Genomic DNA, 20,504 nt, shown 5'->3' with positions numbered 1-20,504 from the left:
TGCAGTTTTTCTCGCAACGTGAGAATTAATTCCATGAAATTAAGTAGCCGTGATCGATTCGTCATAAAATTTTACCCCCGGTATTTCACACACTTGATAATTATTTAATACATGTACGTTATTGTACAGTACTGTGTGCAAAAAAAAATGAAAAAAAAAAAAAAAAACTGATCAATTAATACCAGTCTTTGTTGCAAAACAATTGGAAAAAAAAAAAACCTATAAAGAGATGCTCGTCTCCGTTCTTCGGGTCCTTAACCGCTGCACAAGTGAACACAGCCCTCCCCCTTTTTGTCCTGCGGGAATTATCGCACATGGCAGGCGAGCAGACCGGTTCATATACGTATAATACGTATGCAATATGCATGTGCGTAGCGTACTGGCAGGCAGAGGAGTAACTAAGCAAGCCCTGCAGCGGAAGTTGAAATTCAACGTCCCCTCGTCGGCGTCTGTAGTGTACAACGTATATATACATATATATATAGATATATATTAGACCTGTCCTTAAGAAGGGCAAAATCGAATTTTAATGGTCTTACCCCCGAAATTGGTTCGAAATAATTCAAAAAAAATGTCCGAATTTTTAAAAAAATTTTCCCCCCATATTTACCCACGCCTAGGAAGCCTTACTTTTTCCCATAAGAAAAGCATTGGTTTTTCCGGATTTTTAATCGGTTTTTTTACCGCTGCCGTAATTATCAGCTAAAAAATCGCAAATTCTCAGAAAATGTTGACAGTTATGTTATCTTTTTGTCCAATTTTTTGGAATTCGATACAAGCATTTTCGGGCCAGATCGATCGACTTTTTTCCGCGTTTTTCGCAACATACAGAGAATAAAGATGTGATCGATCTGGCCCAAAAATGCTTGTATCGAATTCCAAAAAATCGGACAAAAAGGTAACATAACTGTCAACATTTTCTGAGAATTTGCGATTTTTTAGCTGATAATTACGGCAGCGGTAAAAAAACCGATTAAAAATCCTGAAAAACCAATGCTTTTCTTATGGGAAAAAGTAAGGCTTCCTAGGCGTGGATAAATACGGGGGGGAAAAATTTTCTAAAAATTCGGACATTTTCTTTGAATTACTTCGAACCAATTTGGGGGGTAAGACCATTAAAATTCGATTTTGCCCTTCTTAAGGACAGGTCTAATATTTGTATAGAGATTAGGGTGAGCCAAAATACTAACCTATCTAATCTATGGTCTTGAAAGGACGTATTTACTGAGAAAAAAATTCTCCCGTTTGGAAAAATTTGTAGCTCAATTTTAAAATATGTCCCTGGCCATTTGAAATTTCCCTTTTAAATAACACGCGAAAAATAATTTTTCTTCGTTAAAAATGCTACAACTTTTGAACCGTTTGAGACGAAAAAAAATTTCAAGTCATATTCTTGCAGTACATTAAATTCTCTAGAAGAAGATCACCGAATTGATTTTCTATACTCAAAAATTCGCATACTTACGGGCCGTGAAAGTCGAAGAAAAGCAGAAATATGCAGTTTTAGGGCTCTACGATTGAAAATATCCATACTAGATGAAAAAACTTGAACTAAAATGAAACAAGATGTGTGAAAGATGTTGTTTATAAACTAGATTCGTCAAAGGAGTAAAGTATTAACTCGTTTATTCATTTTTTATTGCATTTTTAAACACTAATATTGCGTTCAATTGTTAATAAAATTTAGTTTTTTACAATCAGGATATTCCTGGCGATGTAATTGCACTACTTCCAAATTAAATTGTTTTTGTCTTCATTTTTCGTTAAACTTGGATTATAATTTTGTATTAACGCTATGCTGCATATTTCCGCTTATCTTCGACTATCACGGTCCGTAAATCTACAAATTCCGAGTCTAAAAAATCAACTCCACGTTCTTTCTTTTTTTTTTTAAAGAATTTAACGCCCTGCAAGAATATGCCTTGAACATTTTTTTTCTATCTCAAACGGTTCAAAAGTTATACCATTTTTAATGAAAAAAAAAAAAAAATCGTTTCCGCGTTATTTAAATGGGAAATTTCAAACGGTCAGCGACACTTTTTAAAATTGAGCTAAAAATTTTTCCAAACCGGACAATTTTTATCTTCAATTAATAATTTCTCATCAAGACCATAGATTCGATGGGTTAGTTTTTTTGACTCACCCTAATACGCATTTAACAAGCAACTTGTATATAATATTTTTACCTATACGTAAAAAACTATCGATCCGGTTGCAACGAAATATGTCCTAAAATATGACCAGAGTTTTTATCTGTCCGTAGAAAAGAAAGAGAAAAAAAAAAAACAAAAATCGGTTCTCTAGTTCTGGAGTTGTGAGCGAACGTACGGACAAACGGACAGATAGATAGATAGATAGACGGACAGACGGATAGATAGACAGAAAAACGTCGAGTCGTTTTATGTTTTCCGAGCTGCACCCCCGCGGTTTTATTTCCGTACACAGTTTGCCGGAATCTCTTCGCAAGAGTGCGATTACAGAATTATTACTTCCGGTAGTTCGGAAAAGAATTTCTATACCGTATATGTTAGAGTCGTCCTTGAGAAGGTAATTCTTTAATTTAAGAATTCTTTTAATTTCGACTCTCCCGTTCCGGAAACTATTTTTTTTTAATGAAAATGCTATTACAGTTATTTATTTATAAGGGTACGATGATACGGCGCGTAATTTGAACATCATGAATCGTATTTTCACATGATCTGGATTGATTTGTTAACAATAATAACAAAACGAAGATTAAAACGTTCGTTTTTCATTCAAAGAAATCTATTGTAGACTGAAATGTATAAAAATAGTGTTACTATACACTCGCTATTAATTGCATTTGATGACAACGGTAGTTGTGAATGAAAAACCTTGAACAGAACTTTGTTAATAAAATTATAATAAGCCGTCATCCAAAATGGTCTTGAAATTCGTGAATTTTATTTTCGTGCATTATTTATTCACACTTCTCCAAAAACATGTTCTAATGACTCTTGTGCTGAATCAACTTTCGTAACAAGATATTATTCGATGGTTTTTGGGGAAGGTCGCTGATTACGAATCTGAAATCAGGTTTCAAAAATTGGGAGATAAAGAATCCAATATAGCGGACAAAAATTTCAAATGTGATCGTATCCGGTCAAAAAAACTTTACGCAGAGCCTTTCGGGGCCACTGATTGGATTCGTCGTATTGAATTTTGAAAACTTGACCTCAGATTCGTAACCAGGAATCGTAATTCGAAATTATTCCTCAAATTATCACGATTTTTTTCAATCAACTTGTTTACAACAATAAAATAATTCCCGTTATATCGCAATAACTACTCTCTCGACTATTGACAACCTATTATTATACCTGCTATCGGAAACGGCAAAGAAAAACCGCAAAGAAATGTGTTGAAAAGTTCGCCGAGTGTACAAAAATGGATATAAAATAAAAAAAAAAAAAAAAAGTGTTAAATGGAGACTTTGGTGTAATTGGTGAAAAGAAAAAAAATAAATAAATATGCATCTTTGTAAATGAATGAAAACAGTACGTGAGACGCTTGAATAATGAATTGCCAAAAATTCGTATCGTCAAATTCGTAGCCAACGAACGAAATTAGAACCTTATTACAATTAGGATCGGATCAAATCTCACACAAATGAAGTGATTGATTTTTTTTTAAATTATTGCTATTCCGATCCATCACGTTTGACCTACTGTTTTGAATTTTCTTTTAAAAATCCGACAGCGGCTTCGAATTTTTTTTTTTTTTTTTTTTTCCTTTTTTTCCTTCTTTCAATTCGGAAAAGCCAGTCTAGAAATCGGAGCTTCGAAGTCGGCGGCGCTGCATCGTCTACAAACAGGGACAGCTGCTTCTGCATGCTGTTCACCTGCCGTCGCAGCAGCTGTCAGAGAGAGAGAGAGAGAGAGAGAGAGAGAGAGAGAGATATTAAGACCCTTTAAAGGAGTTGAAATCGATTTTTTTTTTTTTTTTTTATCAATTTTTTGATCTATTTGCGTATAAGCGATGAAACAAAGTTGTGCGGCAACTTAAACTAATCTAAAAGTAATTTTACCGCATTCCGCACATTTATCCGAATTTCTTAAGGTGATGACGGACATTAGAGCAATGCAAAGATAAAAAGGTGAATTTTTGATACGTTGTTAATCGGCAATAAATACGTAAATGAATTAATTGTTCTTAATTAGATAAAATGAGAGATTATTTGATTTGAATTTTAGAAGCAGAAATAAGGGATGTTTTAGGCGAAATTTTTTAATGTGAAAAAAGATGAAACTTGTACAAAAGTGAGCTGGAAATCAATGTAACATCTCCGAACATAATTATTGCCAATCTGGCGTTGCGGTTTTTTCATCCGATTATTTTTCAATTTTCTCGTATCTATTTCATATGAAAAAATATTGATTTTCGCACGAAAAATTATGTCAAACTTATTGTTTTCAAATTTTTTACCTCGATAATCACTCCTGATCGATTTTAACTCCTTGAAAGGCCTTTGCGCCACGGTTTGATGTTAAACTTAAGAACGGATTTCACGTTTAAAAATCATTTTTTTTAATTATATTTCGAGTCAATTTAAGGGGTGAGAGAAGAAAATTTTCTCTTACCAATATTAAAGGCCACCCTGGTAGGCAGGCGTATGTTACACGTGAATTGGGGTGATTTTTATCATCGACTTTCACAAATTTGAATTAAGTAATAATCTTCTTCAAAGCACAGATTTCTCTGTGTGGAACAATTGTTGGAAAAAAAAAAAAAGAAAAAATCTGCAATAGTCGTTTCGAGAGTTTCAAATTTACACAAAAACCAAGAGTGCGATGCGAAATAAAAAAAAAAAAAATAGAAACGAAACTGAAATGCGTGAAAATTTTGAGCCGAAATGAGAAAAAAAAAAAAAAATAATCGGACAAAATTTTGTCCGCAGCTGAGAAAATAAAAAAGAAAAAAGAATGACAACGTAAACCGTATTTTTGTTGAAGCAATCAATTAACGAAACTGTCGCAGTTTTTTTTTTTTTATTCTTTCGTATTAAACCGAACTGCATTGAAACAGAACTAAACGATTGTGCCATTTATTAAACTGGAACGTCGATTGTTCGAATAACAATATAAAAAGTAACAACGGTCAAATTAAAATTATTCCAAAAATGACCAATAATTTAACAGTCATTTCATTTAACGAGTCAGAAACAATGAATTGAATATAGAATAACGGACCGCGATTCGTTTGCGCGAGGATATTCCGGGGATGCCGTAAATTTGTAGGTATATAATAGAGGGTTGAAATGAAAAATTACAAACTGAACTATATAAATATATATGTATGTATATATTTTTATATAGTTATAAATACATATTAAAAGTGGGTACGTTGCAAACGATGCGTGAGCGTCGAGCGGCTCGCCGTATAATATATACACTTCCGGTGCATCGGCCTGCACTTCCGGTTGCTTATACGTGTTTGCAAGGCTTAATTTTTAATAACCCAACAATAAAAACAAGTAAGAAAAGAAAAAAAAAATATGCGTCACACTTTTTTCAACCCTTGTTTTGCTTTGCCGTTTGTTGCTTTCTTTTTTTTCTTTCTTCTTATTTGATATAGATAAAAACCATCTCCCTCAGTTTTTTTTTTTTCCTTTATTCGCGAAGGATCGAAAATAAAAATCAACATCTCGATATTTTGGGAGTACAAAAATTGCCGACGAAGTACCAAATTATTTTCGATTCGATTGCTCAAAAATTTCTCTTTTTTTTTTTTATTCGAAGTCCCAGCTTTGCTTTTCGTTCCGAAGGAGTGCGGATAAATAATTTATGTATAAAAGTGTCCTCGATGCACAGAAATCGGTGATTTCGTGCCAAAATTTCATCCGCATTTATTCCTCGGAATGATTGGAGCACTCTTATTTATTGGAAGAAAACGACCACTAATGAAATCAATTTCCAAGGTTTACGATAGAACGATTCGATCATTTTCATTCATCTCTTGTTATTAATGTTCTGCTTCTTTTCTTTACTGATATTACACTAAACGTCTTTTACACGTATTCATCTTCATATCTAACGGTAGGATTTTTTTCACTAATGGATGGTCAAATTATGTTACTCGAACCTAAAGTATCAAGCTTGTAACCTCAAAGAATTTTTTTTTTTTTTTTTTGTTTCAACTTTTGCACCGTTACGAAGTATGTTTATTTTTTATCCAAGCCTTGAGGGTGCTTTCAATTTTCATTTATTCGTTACAAATTCGCATTTACATATTTTCAAAGCACAAAAGACCACAAAATTTCTGTCTCATGGCATTTTCGTTCTGATATGTGATCCCTGACAGGCAATAAGGATGAAATCCTCCCCCCAAAAAAATCTTGTACTCTTAGAGCAGACTGTAAGGATTGAAACCCTTCAACGTTCATTTCAATCTGTTTAGTTAAACTTAATTAATTACATTCACAACACAACCATTTCATGCGGAATTATTTGAACTTTAACTTAAAAAAAAAAAAAATCTTTCCAAATTTCACAGATGCTGAGATATGTGAAATTAATTTCCACTGTATATTTTTTACACTCATTGCCACGAGAGGTACACTGTTTGGATATTTGTTTGCCAGGTATTAAACGTCGGAAGATGTTGATGTAGCAAAATTAGTATTGGAATAGAAAATTAGTTCCAAGCTTTGTTTTTTTTTTTTCATTGTAGTCGGTTCAATTTTTGTAAACGGAGGACCAAAACCGGGATTTTGGCAAAAAATTAGCACCAAATTACAGCTTCGGTCCGGATTTCGAAACGGTGATGTGATCGGTCCGAGTTTTCATGGCACTTAGGACGATGCGACAGAGCTTTAAAGCGATGCAGATACGGGTTACACGCAGTTCCTGTGACATGTTCCCTGATTCCCCTTTTCGCCACCCTCTACAAACGATGCTGAATCCATTGGGGACAATTCCGTCTCGATTCAAGGCAATCATCAAACTTCCGTCTCGCAAAACGCCAACTCGCGATTAGTTTGCGGAACAACGACTATAGAAACGGACAAAACGTATCGGATGCAGGAATAAGAATGTTGAAGGATTGGAAGATGGATACAAAAAACAAAAAAAATCAAAATCTGTCGACGAAAAAAAGTTCACATTTATCGAAAATAAAAGTGTTTCAAAACGCAATGTTATAATTTCACTTTCAAACTCATCGTCAGCTTCAAGTTCATCCAACAGACCGAAAAATTTATACAACGTGTCCATCAATAATATTTGTTGCGTATAGTCGCAGGTCTGAAAATTTGTGCGAGACTCTTTATTATATAATACAGCTTACAAAGTTAATCGCTCATATTGGCGGCGGATTGATTGAAAGCTGTTTACACAATCTGAACCATATAGATATGTGCGGTATACGTTACAAGTATCTGTAAAGCTGTTGTATTAATAATAGTAACAAGCTACGATTATGCTTTATACGTGTTACGCCCAGAGTGCGGTTACTTTTTTTTTTTTTGTAATTACTTTCGTTATTTCTTATCAAATCCACGCGGTTGTTACGGGATAAAGTTAATAACTTACAGGTGAGATTAATTCTCCAGCTTTATTGGAAAAAAAAATACTTACGTTTGGTAAACATTATACTACGCAACGATCGATAATTTTATAAACTTTTTGCACAAGTTTTTTATCATGATGTAGTTGTAACCGAGAATATAAAAAGAAATCCTAATTTTTCAAATTAACTGACAACACTGAGAGAAATTTTTCATTTGTTACCGCAATGAAATTTTTCTCAGCGAAAAGACGATCGACAAAATATTAAATCACGCAACAAGTTAGCAAAGTACATGATTCTCGGACGAGTAAAGCATCATGCCCCAAGGAAGAGAATCGAGTAAGCTCCACGATAGGCTGTCTCACTAGATTCCTTACGAGTTTGAAATTAGAAACGTTAACGCAAAGAGACGTCGAGGAAAAACTGGCCAATTAACAACATCAAAGTAATAAATTTACGGAAGTTGAGTTTGAGTAAGCTTTGCGAAATATAAGGATCTTTTCCTTCGCTACGATTTTACTAAATTTCGTCCAACGTTTATAAAGCGAAAGTACAATTTATTTTTTTTTTTTTTTCCAAAGAACGCGTCGTTACTTCAACGTTGCGAACTTCAAACTCTTGATATTTTGCATTAACGATGCGCAACGCACAGGCAACGGTGAAAATAAACTATATTTCACTCGGTCGGTAAGGAAGGACTACAGGCATCCTCTTAAACGTTCGGTCTCCGCCCCCGGAGTTATCGCCGATTCGCACGTAACCGCGTCTCTCTCTCTCTCTCTTTCTCTCTCCGCGCAGACGCTCATCGTCAGCGACGCTGTTCGAACCGACGTCGTTCCGTCGCCCCGACGACCCGACGACCCGACGCCGGCGGACGGGAGCGTCGACTCACTTATCTTCCGAGTCACCACCGTCCGTTGTCATGGCGACGCCGCCACAGCGACGTAGGAAGGCCCTTCTTGCTGCAGCTAATCACTGCCTGTAGATGCGTTCCTTCACCTCCCTCCTCCCCCTCCCCCTGCCCTTCTTCAGATTCTAACCTTACTTTACGCGAAATTTGAGAGTATGTACGAAAACATTCGCTGATGGGGAGAGGTGGGGATATGATTTATGAAAAGATTGAAAAAATAAAATAAAAAATAAAAAAAACCTCAAAATGGTCAAAGTTAAACCCCTTGACTGCGAGTGTGCGGGTGGAAAAAAAGTCCTGCCATTTTTGTGCTATCACGCGTACGTAAGCGTTTTTAAAAAACATGTATTCACTGTATTTATACGACTGTTTGGCAAATCGTAATTTTTGAGGTCGCTGAGTCGACATCTGAAATCAGATTTTCAAAACTCGGAAGGGCGGATCCAATATCGTCAATGCGAATTTGAAAAATAATTGGATTTCGACGAAAGTGAGAATATGAGAGTTTTTGAGGCCGATGAATTTGAATATCTAATCAGATTTCCAAAATTCAGAACGGCGGAACGAATATGGTGGATAAAAATTCGAAAAATAATTTCAATCCGACGACAGTGAGAATTATTGGGTTTTTCAAGTCGACGAATTTTAATATTAAAACGAGATTTCCAAAATTTAAAATGGCGGATTTAATACGGCGGATGTAAATTCGAGAAATAATTTGATTACGACGAAAGTAAGAATCAGAGAGTTTTTGAGGCCGATGAATTTGAATATCTAATCAGATTTCCAAAATTTAGAACGGCAGATTCAATACGGCGTTAAGGAAGTTCGAAAAGTAATTGGATTTCAACAAAAATTTGTATCATCAGATTTTTGTGGTCGCGAATTGTGAATTTTACGCCTGACTTTACGATACTTAATTTCCTCGGAATCGAACTGTTTCTGAAAACTTGCATCCACCATATCGGATCAGTCATTTTGAATCCAGGAAATCTTATTTCAGATTCGAATTTAGCGGCTTCAAAAACCACAATACTAAGATCGTAGGAGAAATGTGTCAAATTTTTTTTTCTGACACAAAAGCGTCACGAGAATCGAAAGAAACGGAAAAGCTGAGACGTGCATAATTTGAAAGATAAAAAAAGACAAAAAAAACTTTTATAATTACAACGTATAAAAATGGTTCAACTCTGCTGTTATTTTTAATACGTTTCTACCGTTTTTCATATTCTTTTACCCGCTTACCAAACTTTCGCAAATTGTCCGCATATCAACATCTATTTTTATCCGCATTGGATATAACTATTCGTACAAATACCTTTCATCCGGTCTCTCGTATCGAATAAAATAAAATTGTGCGTAATTCCGATCCTTCTGCAACTATCTGAATCATTTGTAACATTCAACCCTTCGCATACTCGAGTCATTCTTACAGTTCTGACCATTCGGATTAATGAGATTCTGATCATAGTTCGATCTGACGTGAGTTTCAATTATTCGAAACTTTGACCCTCATCCAGATTATTCAACAATTTTCGATTCGTACGAACCAAATATTTCCCAGTTTCTTAACCTCTTTATCGTATCTCTATCGGTGTTTATTATTCCCGCTTTCAACGATAAAATGAACTCTGGTTCATTTCGAATTATATAATTAAACGTAATCGAAAACCGGTATAAAATTTTTTTAAAAAAATAAAATTACATTAAAAACTAGATCAATTTTCAATCAGTTCATTATTCTCCTTACAATTAATACAAATATGAGTAAGACTGTATAACTCTGCAAATATTGATCCTAGCGTAAAAATGATAAAGACTAGACTTGTGGGAAATTAAATTTTCAACAACTTTGGGTTTAACCATTTTTGCTCCAAAGTTGTAAATTAACCAGTTATTTCAGAAAAACGAATAGATCGAACTTTAAATCAAGATGGCGGCGAACGCAATGGCGGGATTTTCCCAAAAATCGAGATTTAGACTTCCAACCACCCCACCCCCCCCCCCCCCCCCCGCCCAAAGTTTAAAAAAAAAAAACGTCTCTCCCCCTAATTATTTCCATTCAAGGCTATTTTTGTGTCTATCTCGACTGGACCAGCAGCGATAGACGATCTCCGACCAAAGCGAAACGATAAATAAACATTTAAATCCAACCGCCAACGTCTGAATAATACGCGCGTAATATTAGCACGCCTTAAAAAAAGTTGTATAATCCATATATCGCTGAAATCAAGAAGGATATAATAAAATGTAAAAAGCGACATGTTCGAACAAAAAATAGATCATTTTATACGTGGCAAATATTACCCGAAAAACCATTTATGACAGACTTTTCTCGTGCTCGTCAGTTTGTAAAAAAAAATGTCGGACGAACCGCTGATTTGGCGAGAAATAAGTTGTAATTATTATTGTTATTAAAAATGACGCTCGGACGATTCGGGATCCGAATAACGTGTGATTTCTCTAATATGTTGTTGTAATAACAATTCACTGCAGTTTAAATTTCAATTATTTTTATTTCAATCTATTAACTAGCGAGGAAAGTTTCATTTGCCAAATAGAAGGTAACTCAATGCCGAATTTCGAGGAATCCCTCAAATTTATGCGATATCAAAAAATTCTTGCAATAATAAACGAATTTCAACCTTACAATAATCTCAGTCATTGAATCCGTCAATAATTACAATGTCACGATTTAAATTATTATAATCACAACGGCGCCGTCATTGTAATAATTAAAAAGAAATATAAATATCTTACAAAATACGGTGACTACGCTTAAAAAAAAAAAGTCATCGTCATCTGCTCGGCTACGCGTCACAAGTAGTCGCTAAATTTGTTTTACACTTTATTCACTGATGAATTAATTCCCAAGTGTCGTAAAATGTGTTTACGTGATTATTGTTAATTGCTACCCAAAGTCTCTTGATTACAAAACTCGGATATCAGCTGACTAAAATTATTTCCCCGACTAGATTTCCGGTTATTTTCTTTACAGGCTCTTCTCCTCGATAAATTTGACGTCCGCTTTAAACAAAGCATTAGTTTTTCGCTATTCGACATACAATTCCATCGATCAAGTTTTTCCACGAGAATGATTGGCAAAATTCAGTAATTATACATTAAATATAATTATACGTGGACCTGAATATGACAAAAAAAAAAAATGCATATTTTCCTTATACAGTAAAATTTACCGTAATCAATATAAATGTTCTATTATTGATTTAACCCTACGAGTTAACTTTTGTAACAAGATCATCCTCGATGGTTTTCAGGAGGGTCTGAAATCAGACTTAAAAAATTCAAAATGGCGTGCTAAAATTTCAAATATGATCGAATCGGGTGAAAAAAATCTGTGCGGCGGTTTTTCGGGGTCGATGGTTGGATTCGCAGTACTGAATTTTTAAGATCCGAACTCAGATTCGTAATCGGCTCGCCCAAAAACCCATCGCTTACATCACGACGCAACGCAATATTTTTCATAGTAAAGAAAAAAGTTATAAATAAGTAAAAAATGAAATAAATTGTGCCGATTGACGGGCTTTACCGGAAAAATTTCATCGATACAACAAAATGGCCGGTGTGATTTTTTTCTCAAATCGTCCGTTCGTCCGTCCCTCGGTAAGGGATACATCGTACGTAATCATCACTCGGGTGTCTTGAAATAATTTTAAAAACTCACGTACCTACGTAATAACGCTCGAAGGTCGCTTACGCAAGCCAACGTTAGTTCGAGCCGCTTGTACTGGATGTACGTACGTGTGGATACCTATACCAATAGGTGTAAGTTAAACCAGCGGAAACCAAGGAAAGAGAGAGCGAGAGAGAGAGAGAGAGGGGGAGAGAAATTCGTTTAACAAACACGATATGCATATGCATATATCCGTATGAAATAAGCTGCGTGATCTGAGAAGGAAAAATAAATCAAAATCACCGATAAAAAATTTGTTTTTAAAATTATTTTCACTAGAAGTTACTGAAAGACCATCTTCTATTATGGCTCAAAAGTTTTGTTTTTTAACGTAGAATTTGGTACATTTTTTTTTTGGATAAAATCAAAAGTGTCCCATTGAACGAAAATCCAATTTTTCGATAAAAAATTACAAAAAAAGCAACGAGATTTTTTTTTTTTTTTCAGGAAGAGCATCAAAAAATACTTAAAAATTTTTATATTCAATTAGGTTATTTCAATTGTTGTCAGAAACGTGATTTCTTTTCGTTAAATTCTTCAAAAATCGACAACTCTGGAATGGAAAGAGATAAAGAGCTAAAAATTTAACTGAGGACTTCTTTCTATATGTATAAAAACATGTTGAAAAATGATGAGAATCTAAGAGGATCACCGTCGCAACGTCGTTGAATCGACATGGAATGACCCATACACGCTCGACTAACGTTTAACCGATTGATTCGTAGGAATGAAAAAATATATCCAACGTTCCGTTTTGACGAATATCGAAGAGTAGAAGTGTCAAAACTTCGATTATCGAAGGAAGCAAAAACAATTTTCGAAGTGAGAATCAATTTCTATCTTTGTTTCATCGATTTCAATATCAATTTCACGAATTTCGAGAAGTCGATCGATTTATCAATACGGTGTTGCATTTCGGGGGAAAAGTTCGATATCGAAAGAAATATAAGAAAATAAATAGCAAGATCCGTGGATAACAAATAAACATTTGAGAAATACTTCGTTTGTAAATAATTTTTCTATTACGTCAAACGTGCGTTTACGAATGTTGCAAGATCCGTTAATTTACAACATTTAAAATAAAAAACGTTTCTAGTTGAAAATAACGTTTATAGAATGATAAAAAAATATTGATTTATTCTTAAAAAAATTTCATGTAAACGTTACGAGCGTGTGGGTTAATTATTATGTACAGACAAAGGAACGCGCGTAAAATCGAGAAAACTATCAGCAAAGCAGCAAGGCGAGAACGAACGTTATCAGCGCAAAGCGATACGCGTGCTAATAATATTTCTCATAACCTATACCTGACAACAGATCGATCATAATTAAGACAAAGGAAGAGAACGGCGCAAAAACGAGCGTTTTTCGTCGGGGATTTTATCGTTTCTCGATCTTTTCACCCGCAACTCGGACAAATTTTTTATCACGTTGAAGTTGGTAATGATTCATGCTGAGTAAAAGTGAGGATGAAGTTAATCACGTTACTCTAACGAAGCACGTTTAGGAGAAATTCTTACTTTTATATATCGATCGAAACTCTGGGATCGTCTGAAATTTGGTGAACCGTAACAAGCGATTAATCATAATCGTAGTGTTGAAGGCCAACTTTTCGAAAGTCGTTCGAAAATTGTACGGTAATGATTTTTTTCCCGCATGTTTCGTAACCTCGACGTTACTAATTTCAGCCTCGTGAGGAAAAAACCGTTGCTTTGCGATTTTTGAACGTCTGAAATTCGGTGTACTGTGATACAACGATGACCGTGTTCTTCTCGATTCTTGTTAAAAAATTAAAAAAAAAAAAACTACAAAATTGGTCACGTGACACGACGCTCAAAACATCTTAAAATGCCGGAATATTCTGTTAATAAGCATTAATCTCGATTTGACTTGAATAAACTTATCAATACAAATTTTGGTACAAACCACAAAACGAAGGAAAAAAAGTAAAGAGAGATTCGTCGATTAAAATCACGCAAAACAAAAAAAAAAAAAATTCGGATATAAAAAAAATTTTGTAGAGAGATACGAAAATTGGATGTTCGCAATATCGAATTTTCGACAAATGAGAAAATCTGTTTTATCTAATCTTAAGAATTTAAGATTCGAAAGGTCAAAGTAAAGAAAACCAAAATCCGGAATATATTTGGTAGATTCTTATTCTTTTGGATAATTCTATAAAAATTTGACTTTCCCATACATATCATCCACACATAGAAACATGATGAAATATTGATTGTTTAAAAATATCTCGGCATATTTGAAGTCTCGTTATTGTGACCCTTCCATTACTTTCGGATCTTTCAAAATTTTCGACTCGGCGGGCAACCGATTCTTATAAAAATTTTCCATCTGTAACACACAAGCATAATACGTGGCTGCCTTTTTATAACCTGTGACAACGGAGGAGTCCACAGCATCCTGACGGGTGCAGCAGCATCGTCGTAAGACGTGATAATAAATAACAAGGAACTCTCCGAAACTCGTCGTCGTAGTTGTTATACAATTGTACGTCTCTCGGTGTGTTTGTTCGTGCGAGCATGTAAGTGCAGCACGATATGGAAAAAAGGGAAGGAGAGAGAGCGCGAGAGAGAGAGAGAGAGAAAGGGGGAAGAGAGAGATAGATGCTCTCTCGCGTATTAGTATTCTAAGCAGGTTTTTCACGCACAAAGAGCGATCTTGGGCGAGATAAATCGACACAGGGCATTCACATTAAACTCACGGAGGGCAACCGGAGGGCAACCAACAACATCGCTGGCGTTAAGAATATAAGACGGCCGAGAAGAAGAAGAAGAAGAAGAAGAAGAAGAAGAAGATGATGATGATGATGAAGAGAAAGTAGTTTCAGAAAATGGAATAATATTAGGAGAGAGAGAGAGAGAGAGAGGGAAAACACGCGACAACGTAAACAGGAAGTGAAAATAATAAATACATGTATAATATGGTGGGGTTGACACGAAAACTTCGCTAAATTAAATTATGACAATGACATGTGCGAAGTTGATGGAATTGTCAATTGTGGCGATTGAATTTAACTCGATTAACTCCGGTTCCGCATTTTGTAATATTTATGGATAATAAACCGTAAACAGTCGTCCGTTTGGAAAAGTTTTTCTAATCGGATCGATGAAACGAAAAATAACACCAAACGGAAACAAAGTGTTTGAGAGTTTCAATTACAATTAATTAATCCAATCAAACTTAATTGTGACTGGATTTCTTCGCGGAATGTCAAGAAGAACATTTCTTCGTACAAGAGATCTCGATTACTGTAAAACTTCAATGGAATAAAAGAGCTTCGTCGCGTAAAATAAAAAAAAATAAAAAAATTCCGGGTTTTTGGCGTTGAAGAAATTTGAGGGAATAACGCGATCTGCGAGGTTGAAATCAGTAACGTTATCATGACAAAACGTTGGGAAGAAATCACTATTTTCCTATTTTCACACTGATTTTGAAGGAAGTAAGATTGCATGATATCGGTACGTTTTGCTTCATTACGTTTTACTGAATTTCAAACAGTTCCAAAATCGCGACACGACGGTTAAACGTTACTAACTTCAGCGTCACGATTGCGATCTGTACTGAACGTTCGAATCGTTGAATTTGAGTCGAGGCAAAAATTCCGTTGTAAATTTGGAATCCGTCATTGTACAAAATATATCACTATAACTGGTGGACGATATTTCCCTGTAGTATTTACAAGCGTGACCAGAGCAATATGGCGTCGCAACTGAATTAGCAGCTGATCGGTTTACCTAAAATATATAATACTATCCCAAAAAGTGTCAAAAAACTTGTTGCAAGTTATTCGACTTGAGTATTTTGAGTTAATACCGAGTGAAACGTACATATGTACGTTGAAAACCGACTTTGATAATAAAACAGGGCCGAGTTAGTGCGGTATCTAATATTTTCCCGCCAGAAGATGGCGTTCAGATTTTTCTCCGGTAACCTCGATTCATCTCCTTGATATTCCGATAAATTTTCATACCGAAACAACGGTTCCAACTTTTATCGGCATCACGTTGAAGTTAGTAACGTCATCGCATCGATTCGTGCTGAGAAAAAAACCGTTGTTTCGCCATTTTTTGAATTGTCTGAAATGCGGTAAACGGTAATGAAACAAAACCTACTGATATTTTGCAGTCTTAGTTTCTTCAAAATCAGTGTAAAAATAGGAAATAGTGATTTCTTCTCAATGGTTCGTTACGATAACGTGACTGCATTTTCAATTGAAATTTTTCGATACTAATATTTTCTTTTCCTAATCGTCGAAGGGGGGTGAAGAGGAAGGGCATCGGTAACGAAAAATTGCAACTCGGATATGCTTTTTTGTGCATATACCGATTCAACCACATACATACATGCATACATGCATATATATAGGGCATTCTACGTCAATTCACCGAGGGTCTGATCCTGACTCTCTTGAATTTGATCCGCGATCTTTTAAATTCTTGTTCCAACCCTTAATAGTGTTCCAATTTTTTCAGATTTTTCCTACCCCCCCCCCCCCCTGCACCCCAGAGCTCCTTAAACGTTGGTATTTCGACAATGATTGCGACATTTTTGAAAATTATGGAAAAAATTACCTAAATATTCCAACGAAAATTGAAGCGTGGAATCAAAACGATAGTTTTTTGTTCATTTGTCAACTGATTATTACATTTTTTTTTTCAGGCATTTTGATTTTTTGTCTTTTTTGAAGATACAGGTTTTAATATATCTTCACGAATACAATAACAATCTGTAAATTTCATTCAAAAGCCAAACAAAAATTCGAAATCTTTTATTTATTTGGTTTGATTTTTTAATTTTGAAAATTAAACAAAATTTGCGTACTGTTCTGGTGTTAGAGAAGATGTATGTATATCAAGCCTTCAAAATTCACACCCAAAAAAATGCAATGGACTCGGGCAAAGAAAAAAAAAAATTGTATACTTGAAAGATGAATGAAAAAATTACTGCTCTCCCTGCCCACATCAATTTTGATTGGAATATTTTTCGGTTTAGATCACAGAATTTACATAATTTTATTTTCATAATTTTAAAAAATGTCGCGCATTCATTGCCAAAATATCATCATTCAATGGTCTCTGGGAACGTCCGGGATGGGTTGGAAAAATCCAAAATAAAAAAAATAATAAAAAAAAAAAAAAAGAAACAATGCAACACATTTTCGATTTAGAAGAAAAATTAAAAAAAATCGCTATCCAAATCCAACCAAGGTTGATTTTCTGATAAGACCCTAATCGAACCGAGGTGAAATGGCCCCTCACACAACAAGGGTCCATCCATAAATTACGTCACGCGAATTTTAGAACTTTTAAACCCCTCCCCCCGTCCCTGTCACACGTTGTCACATTTTTAGAACCCCCTCCCCCCCTGATGTAACGTCACAAATTTTTCAAACTTACGCATGTATTTGTAAAAATAATCAAAAGAAAACAGTTATTTTCATTTTTTTCTTATTCTTATTAAATAATCTTTAAATATAAATTTCGTGTTTTAGTATTTTAAATTTTAACACGTGACGTCACAAAGCTTTTGAACCCCCCCCCCCCCCCCCAACGTGTGACGTAATTTATGGATAGGCCCTTAACGGGCACGTGAATAATTCTCGTCCCAAAATAAATACATCCAAATACGATAACGACAATTGCTCACAAAGAAACGGTCGATATCTATCGTACTACTAACAGATTCACATATATAATCAACTCACCAGACGACTCCGAAGGCCCCGTATCCAATGGGTCTGTCCGGCTGCACTGGGTCCTGGGTAGGGGGCGGTGGGGGCGGTGCGGGGGCGGCGGGGTGGTAATAAGTCGGGGGGGCCTGGGCGACGGCGGCGGCGGCCGCCGCCGCTGCTAGGACCGCCTGTCCCGGATGAGTCCCGGTCGTCCCGCCGCCTCCGCCGCCGCCGCCGGTAGCCCCGGCCCCACCCCCCTGCATAAGCGACATCGACACGCTCATGGACACCCGCGAGTGCCGGCTCGGCCCCACCACTGCCATCAAAAATTCACCTAAGGCCCCCCTAGGCGAAGAGCCGACTGACTTCGAGGTGATTGGTCGCAGATTTTTTCTTTCCCCTGTCCGTATACTTTTGCTACTTCTGTTACTGGGTTTCCGCCCGTCTGTCTGTCTCTCCGTCGGCAAGCGGCGGTCCCGTATCACCGACGATTTTCACTTTCACCCTCTTCCGTCGCTGCTGTGCTGTTCCAAACGCACCGAGACGATGCACGACGACGCTCTTTTGTTTTGTTTTCGAACTGATCCCTACGGCTTTCGGCTTCGTTACTCGCTAACCTCACTATTTGTACGTTTTACCCTCTATGGCGCGTCGTTTCTTCGCATTCTTTGAATGTTCGGTTGTACACAACTTAATCAGCCCTTGGTGCAACGCTTTTTTTTTTCAAGCACGGGTTTCGTCAAATATCTCGGATCAAAAATCGACGTTTAAACAAAATTTTTTCCCAACTCCTCTCACCGCTGTCGTATGACGCTGGTTATTAGTTCTCGGATCCTTTCGTTGTTTCTTCTGTCACTTTTTTTAAAACCCACGCTTCTTACACACCGAAAAATAATCCTCTTTTCATATCACCAATTGCCGCCTATTTTGTTTTTTTTTTTTTCTCTCCCTGTCGGCTGTGTTATTGCACTGTTGTACGCGGGACGGTCGCTTTGACGTTGGAAAACAAAAACGAAGAGCGAAAGATCACAAACTTTTAACCACCGCTGATTTTCCTGTTCGACATCGACGAGGTATCGTTTCGTTTGTTTCTTTTTTCTTATTCTTCTTTTTTCGGCGGCACCGTTACACGTGGAATAAAAACGAAACTTGTTTGAATTTTTTTTTTATCCCGAACTTTTGCTTCACCTTCTCCACTCGTCACACGTCACAATGTGTCACGGTTATTACAATCAGCTCTTGCGAACAACGGTGACCCTCCTATTCCTTTGTTTACCCTTGTCTCGCTTATTTCTCTTCTTTTTCACGTCAGTTTTCCGCCCGCAAACCCGAAGCAGCGTGCAACTATTTCCGTTTCGCCTTTACGTACGATAAGTAATACCCTCGGTTCGAACCCGATAGAAAACAAATGAAACGAAAAGAAAAGAAGGCGACGAATCGACCTTCCGCTATTCTCACGATTTTTCCGGCTCCGATCGGACGAAGGACAAAACGACCGGTGGCCGCTTGTAACTAACAGGTTGGGGTATTCCGGAAAAACTGAAAGGCGGTTTTTAAATCCAACGTTTCACTCACATCAGGTTATATTTCTCCTCGTCGCACGCGCGATCGCACAACGACGACACACAGAGGCGACACGACACTCGGCGCGACATACAGAAACGCGACGTGCACTCGCTCAGCTGCTGGCAGTGACTCTTTGGTCGCTGGGAGGAGGAGGAGGGGGAGGAGGATGATGACGGCGGGAGGGCGAAGGGGGAACGAAACAACGAACCAGAAATTAACGAAACCCGATGCTCGGGGGCTGGCGATTTTTTTTTTTTTTTTTTTAATTTATTTATTTTCCCCTGAGGGCGGGGAAGATAGAGAGCGATAGGTTGAGAGAGAGAGAGGGAGAGGGAGAGACGGTTTTGCGTGATTTATCTCCGGTATCCTTGTTATCGACACACAACTCTTGACGCGGATTTAACCTCTCCCCGTAACAACAATGTAGAATTTTAAAACGAATAAAAAATGAAATGAAAACAAAAGAACAAATCCACCCACTCACACATACACACACACGCACACACACAGGCACACTATTCGGCTAGTCCTCACACGCGTACGCGACCGATCGACATACGTACGTACATTTATATATGTACATATGCGTATATCTTTTCTGATACTGGTCAATGATGTCTTTAATGACGAAAGGCGTCCTTACGCAGCCAAGGCTTGCTGGCCACTGCCTGTCTGTCAACTCGCGTTTAGCTTCTCCTCCCCACCGAGGGCAGCGCCAGCTGCACAAAGGCCGTCACGTGACCTGCGCAGAACTACAACGCGCAACCGGATTGCGGCCGATAGACGGTGGGGGTGAGATACGAAAATTTCAAACCATTTCCACCCGCGGATTGACTCGAATGTCGTTAGGAATTCCTCGGATATTTCGGGTGTCGCGTGAACGTACAAAGCTTGGTTGGTTTCCTCTCCGTTTAACTCATTCAACGAAATATCGATGTGAATTTAGTTACGTCGAACGTTCGATTAGCAAGACATTCGAAATGGAAAATGAAAAATGCTTGTAGAAATATCGTGTGTATGGACGAATGAAAATTTTCTGCTTATTCCCATTCAAGATGAAAAATAGGTGTTCTAACGGACTTTATGCATGCTGCAAATAACTGTGTTTCTTATAA

At 36.7% G+C, this 20,504-nt stretch overlaps 1 protein-coding gene across 3 annotated transcripts in view; it reads right to left on the bottom strand.

Moving 5' to 3' along the window:
• Positions 1 to 20,042, bottom strand: part of LOC124182073 (serine/threonine-protein kinase NLK) — a 137,939-nt gene extending 117,897 nt beyond the window's left edge. For all 3 annotated transcript variants that reach the window (XR_006870683.1, XR_006870684.1, XM_046568869.1), the window contains exon 1: positions 17,857 to 20,042. Coding sequence is in view for 1 of the 3 variants with exons in the window: in XM_046568869.1 (XP_046424825.1) it covers positions 17,857 to 18,146 (290 nt within the window). In the remaining 2 variants the exon portion in view is untranslated. The remainder of the gene's footprint in view (positions 1 to 17,856) is intronic.
• Positions 20,043 to 20,504: the final 462 nt, after the last annotated feature.

This window comes from Neodiprion fabricii, chromosome 5 (assembly GCF_021155785.1).
Source record: "Neodiprion fabricii isolate iyNeoFabr1 chromosome 5, iyNeoFabr1.1, whole genome shotgun sequence".
Taxonomy (NCBI): Eukaryota; Metazoa; Arthropoda; class Insecta; order Hymenoptera; family Diprionidae; genus Neodiprion; species Neodiprion fabricii.
The sequence above is the reverse complement of the archived record's forward strand: the minus strand, read 5'-3'. Positions and strand labels throughout refer to the sequence as shown.